Source organism: Pocillopora verrucosa, chromosome 7, assembly GCF_036669915.1.
Source record: "Pocillopora verrucosa isolate sample1 chromosome 7, ASM3666991v2, whole genome shotgun sequence".
In the NCBI taxonomy this organism is placed as follows: domain Eukaryota; kingdom Metazoa; phylum Cnidaria; class Anthozoa; order Scleractinia; family Pocilloporidae; genus Pocillopora; species Pocillopora verrucosa.
In genome coordinates this window covers 14,782,894-14,793,161 of record NC_089318.1, presented here as the reverse complement: position 1 = coordinate 14,793,161, position 10,268 = coordinate 14,782,894, and the positions used below count along the sequence as shown (strand labels likewise).

Below are 10,268 nucleotides of genomic sequence, written 5' to 3'. Positions count from 1 at the left end.
GGCGACTGAAACAAAGGAGACTAATCTTGTGCAAAAGGCTGTTTTGCGTCATTTCTTCTCCATCGATATGCTTTATTTTTAGCATTCAATCAATGGAAAGGTTCAAACTGACTCTGTCGGGTAGGGAAGACTTTTAACTCGTCACTCGCTATTTTTTTTAACAAGTCACTTGCCCCTCAAGCCACTCTGCAAATTGTGATTTTTTTTTCCACCACCCTTTATTAAAAAAGTCGGCGACTTTTCTTGTCAGTAAGGGCCTCCGACGTTTATCTAATAGATTGAAATAATACATGGCTCATACTAGATCTTGCATTCAACTCGATATTCCAGGAGTGAGTGCTGCGAACGAGCTAGATATCGAGTTGAACACGAGGAGAGAAATTCCATATCTACGTGCGGCCAAAATATTATTCTCTGAGAACATATACCCTCATTTCTTGTGGATAAAGCTTTTGAGTATTGCTGCGCATAAACGATAGTGATGTATCACTGTATATCATACTCTGTAAGGATAGTTAGCGTACGCGTGTATTGAGTTATGCATTTCTTTTTTAAATTTTTTTGGTGATGTTGACGTTGTTTCTCACTATAATTACAGTTTTCGCTCGTCACTGCACCAAGATATACCCCATGGCTTTAATGAACTGCTGTCCATTATCAAGACCGCTTTTGTCAGCGACGATTCCACACGTGTTGGTGTCATCGTGTGGCCCTCCTGTACCAAACCCGATTCTGGAATCAACATCTTGGCAGTTATTTGCATTGTTGGTTACAAAACCGATCCTTGCTATAGGAGCCTTAAACTCCCAAAAAGCTCTCAATGGGTAAAGATTGAACCCCTCTCTGTTGCAGTAAATCTGCGAGGACGCCTTTGGACCAATCAAGGACCTCCATGCGTCACGACCCAAATTAGTCGGACGGTATTGTCCGTCAGCGATCAGCGAGTACAGGGAATCTGCTTGCTTATTGATGGCAATGAACCTGAGCTGTTGGTCGATCTTCATACCAAGACAGATCTTGGAGAATGATGTGTTCCAGTAAGTTGGTAACTTGGTCTCCATTTGGTCAAACCCAGTCTCTCCTCCAGGAAGGTTATATTCTAACATGTTGCTCCAGTAATTGGAATTATAATGAAAAGTTTCCTGACCAGGAAAAGAAGGAAAATACCATTGAAAAAACAAGAAAGACAAATAAATATGTCAATCCCAACGACCAAGCAGCCAAAAATTAATGCGAGCCGATATTAAGTAGATGGAAACCCAACAGATTTCCAGATCCCATTAAATTTGATCATTTTGAGAGAGTGAATCACAACACGATAAAAAAAAAACATATCGAAATAGAAATATACCACAAATAACGTTCCCTCGAGTATGACATTTTAAAAGTTCTAGAATGTTTTTTTCTATATTTTATTTTATTATTATTTTTCTTTTTTTGCGGTGGGAAATCGATAAAACAACCATCAGCAAAAAACTACATTTTCCAGACATTTTGTTGGTATTTCCTCTTTAGACCCGCATTAAAATCACATTTGGCCTGGAGAAGGCCACAATTTTATTTGCAATGAAATAGAAAATGTTAGACATAGAGATATGAAAGCGAACAAGAAGCCATTCTTGCGGAGGTTGTGTGAGGTTATGATAGAAGCAAACTTTAGGTATCGAAAATATTTTCTAAAATTCATCACAAACCAAAACAAAAATCTTTTAAAAAAAACAATTGAATAATATAAATAAATAAAGAGATAAATACCTTGTTGCCATCAATCTTCATGACAAGGGTCCATATTCCATTTCCACATCCTACATCCCCCACGTGACAGAAAACGGAAATTGGCTTGGAGTCGATATGGAGCGTAACGACGTTACTTACGCTTAGTCTATGAAAAAATCGGATTTAATAAAATTAAGTATAGGAGTTAAGCTTGTGGCATGCATTCACCATTTTGGAATACCATGAGATTATAAACTCTCGGGAATACTAAATTTAACAGGCGTATCAAAAAAAAAAAGAAATGACTGCGTAGCTACTAGCTCTTCTTTTTGGCATTTATAAGTCTTCCTGCGAGATCAAGAAGATCAAGTCTATCGTTTTCATTCTTTTATCTTTAATCGTACTTACAATTTCGCGTCATAAGCTTCTTTGCAGCTTGAAAATATAACGGCTGCAAAATAAAAAAAACTACTAATGATAAAACAGATAAATTAGTAAGTAAATAATGATAAAAATAATCCGTAATTGTGGACATGCTTTGTTAGAGTCTGCAAGATTAAGCGGAAAATTTTCTAATGCAGTCATTTATCCTTAAAAACCACTTTCCGCAAATTGAGAGCGAGGTTGATGAAAGGATAGTATGATTAAAACACATTAGAACTTAACGATTGTCCATGTGGCAGTGGGAAAAACAAGACTTCTCTTGCGCTAAAATGAAAATGAATAATTTATGTAGATAAGCGTTTCCTTGAGCGTGTACGTTAGAAGTAATTGCATTCTCTATGCTTGGTAATGACTTAAAAGCTCATGCTTTTTTCTGCCTTATGCAGAGTTAAAAAAACAAAACAAAAAACAAACAAAATAAAAATACACAACTAAAAACATTTGTTTATTTTTTCATGAGAACTTAAATTCTTGAATAGTTTTGAAAGCAAATCGTTTCTGACCTCCTAATTTCTAATAGAAACTCCGGGAAAACTATTTATCATAATTTTATTTATTGTAAATTCCTTGTTGTTTTAATGCTATTCATTTATTGTGTGTTAAAGAACGATTGAAATCAATGAAAATAGCTTTGGAATTTTACTAACAAGGAGTTAGAGCTGAAGCAAAGACAAATTGTGACAAAGCAAAGTAAAGCGAAATACCACCATTTCTATTGGGTATAACTCCGAAAGTTTGTTTTCTTTTTGTTTGTTGGTTTGTTTTTATTTTATTCTGTTTTTAATAGTCTGTTTTCTACTCTCTTCATAATCTACCTATCTTGGTTCTATTTGTAGCATGATGGGATTTTCGATCAATGCATAGTTCTCCACCAGTACATTGGCGAGCTTCTTAACGTTGACTCGCCCTAATAAGATGGAAAGGGGCCTTCTACTAGCCTAGAAACATGGCAAAATAAACAAGCAGTGCTCGTATCCAGAATTAAGCACCCAGGGTTCAAAGTGCCAACCAGTAGGACACTGCAAGAAAACTAAAACGTATGCTTCGGTTGTTATGATCAATTAAATTTTGTGAATCAAAACTTCTTTTGAAGCCCTGTCTAAATCTATATGTGACTCGGGGATGCATTTATATTTACAAGAAAGGAAACAGCCAATGTTACCTTTGCATATCCGTCCATTACCAGAATATCCAGGTTTACATGTGCAGTTGTGCGACCCTTTGGTATTGTTGCATACAGCATCAGCGCTGCAGTTATGTGTTCCTGTAAGACACTCGTCGGAATCTGAATAAGCAAATCATCAATCGTTCTTTTACAAAATTAGTAGCATGTCGCTCTCGAAAATAGTGATCATATATATGTGTATATTTACACGTAACAATCCATTTGGCTGTAAATCTAACATGCAATGTTCCATTGAATTACCTGTACAGGTGCGTCCATTCCCAGAATATCCAGATTTACATTGACAGTTGTGCGATCCCTTGATATTGTTGCACTCAGCATCAGCACTGCAGCTGTGAGTTCCTATAGCGCACTCGTCGATATCTAAATATGCCAATCATACATTGACCTTTGATATGGCTGTTTGCATTTGTTTTTATAACATTGCATTGGTAATATAGAAAACAACAATATATGTGGTTCTAAATTTGACAGGCAATAATTCATTACATTACCCTGGCAAGTCCGTCCATCCCCAGAATATCCAGGTTTACATGTGCAGTTGTGGGATCCCTTGGTATTTCTGCACACAGCATGAGCACTGCAGCCGTGATCTTGTTTAGCACATTCGTCAATATCTAAATAGACATAATTAATGGATCTGTTGTAATATCTGTAGCATTAATTTTGTTTTCCTAACATTGTATCGATAATACAGAGTACCACAACTTATGTGGCCCTAGATTCAAAATGCACTGTTTCATTTTACTACCTTTGCAAGACCATCCGTCCCCATAGTATCCAGGTTTACATGAACAGTTGTATGAGCCCTCGGCATTGTTGCACACAGCATCAGCACTGCAGCTGTGCTCTTCTGTAGCACATTCGTCAATATCTGAATATGTATGTTTGTATTTGGTCTGTTATAACGCCAAAGGCATTTATTTTCATAACACTGTACTGATACTAAATTTTAGAATACAACAATTTATATAACAACAAATTCAACATGCAGTATTTGATTGCACTACCTGTGCAGATTTAGCGTTCCCAAAAAACAGCATGAACAATGCAGCCGTGCTCTTCTGAACCGCTTTTACCTTTTGTGATATCTGAGTACGATATCATTGGTCGTCTTTTAAAGTTTCAATAGCATCCGTTCTCATAGACATTGTGCCGATAATGCGTAATCAAAAACTCTATCTGGCACTGAATTTAGCCTGCGATATTACATTGTGTTATCTTTGCAGGTCTATCCATCCACTGAAAATCCAGGTTCACATTCACAGTCATAAGATCCTTTGGTATTGTTGCACACAGCATCAACACTGCAGCTCTCCTCTCCTGTAGCACATTCGTTAATATCTGAAGTAGCACCATGTTCGGTTTAATTACAATTAAACTGTCAAAAAATTGTCATAGTTTGGGAAAGCAAAATGAAAAGGTTTGTACATAATCTCTCGTTTCAGTTATTTTGCGTTAAACTGAAAGCAGATCAGCTGAATAAATCATTTGAATTTCTAAAACCAAAGAAGAAAACAATAAAACGAAAAACGTTCTTCTAAGTTAAACTTTAATTCTGAAAGTCAGGAAACCAGGCCATGCATTCCCGCAAGAAGGATTGCAATTCACCCCTTTATTTCTAAGAAACATATTCACTTTTCAAAGCAACGAAAAAGCGAAATCTGCCTTTGCAATCCCTTATATCTCCGGAATTTCCAGGTTTACATGTACAGTTGTACGATACGGTAATTTTAAAAATAACATCGGCACTGCAGTTTTGATTTTCTGTAGTACATTCGTTAGTATCTGAAATCAGATCATATTGATTCCAATTATCATTAAAGCTGTGTTTAAGTTGACATTAGGTTCAATTGTGTTAATGTCTCAAAGGAAATTACTCGTTTAGAGAATGGCATTACCTTCATCACAAGTCTGACCCTTGAATCCAGCTGAGCACAAACAGCGATAACCTTTGTCGGTAAAACCGCTTTGACAAGTCGCGTTGTTCTTGCAAGGGTTTGCTATACAGTTACTCTGACATAAAAAGACAAACAAATAAACAAACAAAAAACAAAAAAAGGCAAAGCAAAGAAACAAAAAAAAAAACAAAAACAACACACAAAAGCAAAAAACACAAAATAAAAAAAAAAATTAGCCATAAATTCTAACAAAATGTCGTTAGGTATTACATTTACAGAATCATATCATGAAATAGTTTTGCTTCATAGTCTAAACCAGCAGGATTCATTGATAAGTAAAAACATGCATGCTACTGGAAATTTATTATTCTCAAATCGTGGATGCTTATTTTTACGACAGCCACTGCGAAGTTGAATTCAACAACGTTGCATAATAGAAAAAGCAATTGGCGCAAAACCTTGTTTGTGTCTCGTTGAAGACCTTTTTTCGATTTAGTTAGCCATTTAGCCCCTGAGAGTGACTGGCAGGTAACCTAATTTCTCTTTAAAGTTTCACCCCTGAATAACATATTAAAATCACGAGAAGAAAAAAATATAATCACCAACTGAATAAGACCTTGTATGCTAAAAAAAATTCTCCTTGCCCGCACGTTAGGAAATGTACAGAGAATCCTATGGAAATATGCATAAAAATGTTAGGGTATAAAGCAGTTAGAAGTTTGAAGGTGACTCTTGCCTCTGATCCGTGGTAAAAGTAATCGTACTCCCCAACAAGGTCGTCTATGTTTCCTTCGTGAGTAACATCATTCAACTCACATTTATGTGTTTCATTGTCCCCACTCGGTTGTTTAAGGAGATTATAACTGACACAGTTTGGCTCCATGAAACACCGTATCTTACACAATACTTTATCCTTGACATCATCAATTTGAATCACGTGATTTATCAGGCGTTGACCGTCAAATGCTTTAGCGGGCTTGAATTCCAAATAACGGCAGTCTTCTGGGTCAAAATGATATTTCGTTATTACTTTGTGAGAGAAGATAAAATTAATACCCGCCGAGTAACAAAAAGGAAGACAAAGATATGAATTAATAATGATTCCACTTGGAGTATTGTAAAGTACAGAAAATTGGTATTGGTTTGGTGCTCTCTACATACAAAGATTAAACTAATGGATCAGATTAAAAGAAAAAAAAAATCCCCTTTAAGATCGTACCCTACCAACACTCAACAAATAATGTCTCGAGAAGCCAGGCCATGACACTTCTCATATCATGGTCAAATGTTCGGCGTGCTGTCAGCAGGCAGCAATGTTGGAAGGATTGTGCGTGCGAAAAGAAATATGAAAATAGCAAATTCCAGTCAATTTAAGATATTTTTTCATCGTTTTTTTATTCTTATTCATTGATTTATTTATTTTTGGCGAAGGAGTGACGGAGGAACTATGCACTTCTCTGCAAACAGCTTCAGGCTATACCATCATACACCCTAAAGCCTCTACGAGAGGATAAATATTTGTTTTCTGATGGCAGCAAGCGTGAGGTCATGCTGAAACTTAAATAAATTTTATGCAAAAGAGAAATAAAGGCAAAAAAATTGCTCAACATTGATTTTTTGGTGGAAGTTATGAGGTAGTTTTGGTACACCAGCTATCAGTAAGTCGAAAAACTTGCCTGTGAAACGTTTCAACCATTCAACTACAAAAATTTTGAATTTTTTTAAAGTTCATTTTGTAGAAATCATTAAAAAGCGTATGTCCAAAGGTCCCCGCTAAATCGAAACTGACCGCGTACCCGCATCGCGTTTTAGTTCAAGAACCTATTCAAATAATAACACTTTAAAAAAAACACCCCAAATAAAAAATAAATATATATAAAAAAAAAATTAAAAGATATATTTTTAGAATTTGGTGGCTTTTTGGTAAGATAAAAGCTACCAACCTTCTGAGAAGACGGCATCGAGCATCAAAGAACGGAGGAGCGGCAAAATAACACAAGTCAAAAGGAAATTCATGTCAAAAAGCCATTCACAGATTTTATCCGGAGCTTTAGAGACTAAGAGCTATGCACTGTAAAGGTAGCCCTCTATTAACTAGGATCTATGATATTTGCAACTTAGTGTTTCTCAGCCAACTTAAGTTCCAGATGTCTTACTCTCAAGGCATTCATTCTCAACAATGGCTTAATAAACAAAAATGATAATAAATTTGTTGCAAAAGCATTCAGAACAATTTATTTTGAATATTACAACTCTGTTGTGGAAATTGATAATCTCCCTACATTTTTAAAATTGAATTTTAACTCGAAGTTCATTGACTATTTTTCGTTTAAGCATATGAGAAAAACCTAAGATCCGATGAAATCCATACAAAAAAAATTAAATCCATAAAATGTAAACGCTCCATTTGTTATTAGTTTGGCTATCACAAGACTAAAACAATAAAAAGTGAAAAGAAAGAAGCTTTTTCTCTGTTCCCTGCAGTTCATAAGCCCCGTAAAATTATTTTCCGCGTGATGCAAAACTATCAACAAACGCCAAATCCCGTCGAAAAAAGGACTTACAAAAAAATGTTTCATTGGAAAAATCTTTGCCTAACATTGATTTTTTTTTTTTTGGCAGTTACGTGAAAATAATGACTCCCTTAGATTTTCATTAAAAAAAAATAAAAGGAATACTCCTGCTTTTGTTTTCTTTTGTCCGTGACTTTCAAATCTATCTTCAGTTTAAAGGAGACCACGAAATCAATATTTAATTACAAGAAGGTAAAAAGATAAATGAAACAAATGCGATGGCTGAAACCCAGCAAGGAAAAGGCGCGGTTGAGGTTGGGGAGATGTAAACGAAAGGCATATTACGAACTTGCCACCTTTAAGCCAAATTTTTCAAAACTCCTTCATATTAACCAAGTTATCTCAATAGCTTCTTTAACAAAAGCTTAAAAGAGACGTTGTTGTCATCAATCTTGATAATAGGGGTCCATATTCCATTCCCACATCCTACATCCCCGTGACAGATAACGGGAGTTGGTGTTCAGTCGATATGGAGCGTAACGAAGACGCTCAGTTTATCGAAGATAAACGATTAAAAAAATAGGAAATCAGTCGCTAAATAAAAAAAAAAACAGGATTGAATTAAATTTGGATCATCTTTCTCATCTTTTCCTTTCCTTAAAATCTTTAACACTCGATGCGAGATGAACTTTGTCGTTTATTACAAAATATAGCACTTACATTTGTTTGTCAGCTTCTTTAAAGTTCGAAACCGCAACTGCAGATAAAAGAAAAAAATATATATCACGGGAACTATGGAACTTTATCAAAGTTTTTGAAGTCCCCGTTAAATGTTTGATGTAATTATCAATTTTTGCTACTTGATTTAGTGTAATTAAAACATAAATGAAACTATAAAACGATAGTATAGCAATTGATTGAAAGTGATCTTCGCAGTGATGTGCACTAGTTAGGCAGTAGTGAAAATAAGGCCTGAAAAAAATTCAGGCCTGTACGGGATTTGAACCCATGACCTCTGCGATACCAGTGCAGCGCTCTACCAACTGAGCTAACGAGGCAACTGGGAACTGGTCATGATGGTGATTCTAAATAAACCCGTGAAGTGATGAATAGACGGTTAAGAATATATGAAGGTCATATATTTGAACTGCGGATAAAGACATGAATGAAAGTGATCTTCGCAGTGATGTGCACTACTTAGGCAGTAGTGAAAATAAGGCCTGAAAAAAAAATTCAGGCCTGTACGGGATTTGAACCCAGTTGGCTTGTTAGCTCAGTTGGTAGAGCGCTGCACTGGTATCGCAGAGGTCATGGGTTCAAATCCCGTTCAGGCCTGAATTTTTTTCACGGGTTTATTTAGAACCACCATCATGACCAGCTCCCAGTTGGCTTGTTAGCTCAGTTGGTAGAGCGCTGCACTGGTATCGCAGAGGTCATGGCCTGAATTTTTTTCACGGGTTTATTTAGAACCACCATCATGACCAGCTCCCAGTTGGCTTGTTAGCTCAGTTGGTAGAGCGCTGCACTGGTATCGCAGAGGTCATGGGTTCAAATCCCGTACAGACCTGAATTTTTTTCAGGCCTTATTTTCACTACTGCCTAAGTAGTGCACATCACTGCGAAGATCACTTTCATTCATGTTTTTATCCGCAGTTCAAATATATGACCTTCATATATTCTTAACCGAGTATAGCAATTGATATAAAGGGAGTGTTTAAGTACATTACGATCAAAGCAACGACACATCCCTTAAGTTGTAAAATATCTACATATTCTTTAGTATTGACATCATCAACTGGAACATTTGTTGCATTAATTTGATAACATGCCTTTTTCAATTCTGAATGCAATTCTTTAGTTTTGAAGAGCTCAAATGTCTTGGAACAACAGAATGCCAAATAGCCAGAGTCAATTCAAATATCTTCGAAATCTTCCGAACTTGAGCGGAGTAAAAAATTTTTATTATTTCGGTTTTTTGAAGAGAATAATATTAGGCGCGCATAGATATGGATTCTCTTTTTTTTTTCTTAGAGCGTAGACGTGCAAACAAACTTTTGTAGTTTTACATTACAAAAAGTTTTTTTAGAACGCCATCTTTGATAACACCTTAGAGCCTCTGAGTTTGAAGCCTACTAAATCATGGGTTTAACCCACTCTCCACTCCTCCTTCCCCCACCCCTTACACCATTGTAGGAATTTAAATATTGAGGAAAAAAATTAGTTGCGCGCGGCACTTAACTGGGACATCTCCGAGGAATCCACTGTGACGCAGTGCAAATAGTCAATGACACTCCATAACTCAGAACTTTCTCGTAGGTCTAGCATATTGTATTTGTGAACCCTCTCCGATTTCGTCAGAAATACCTTAACCTAAATGCAGTTGCACGATCCTTTGGTATTGTTGCACGCAGAATCAGCACTGCAGATATGTGTTCCAATGAAACACTCATCGATATTTACATATGTAGATTATTCATTATATCGTGGAAGAATTTCGGTAGCATTTGA

The 10,268-nt window shown here is 36.1% G+C and overlaps 1 protein-coding gene across 1 annotated transcript; it reads right to left on the bottom strand.

The window, feature by feature from the left end:
• Positions 1–298: 298 nt before the first annotated feature.
• Positions 299–5,576, bottom strand: LOC131792382 (uncharacterized). The gene is made up of 9 exons (XM_066170200.1): positions 5,550–5,576; positions 5,248–5,362; positions 4,098–4,220; positions 3,841–3,963; positions 3,587–3,709; positions 3,323–3,445; positions 2,125–2,167; positions 1,756–1,882; positions 299–1,142 (listed from the first exon to the last, which is right to left on the bottom strand). The coding sequence occupies exons 1-9, from the start codon at positions 5,574–5,576 to the stop codon at positions 609–611; spliced, it is 1,338 nt and encodes a 445-aa protein (XP_066026297.1). The 3' UTR covers positions 299–608.
• Positions 5,577–10,268: the final 4,692 nt, after the last annotated feature.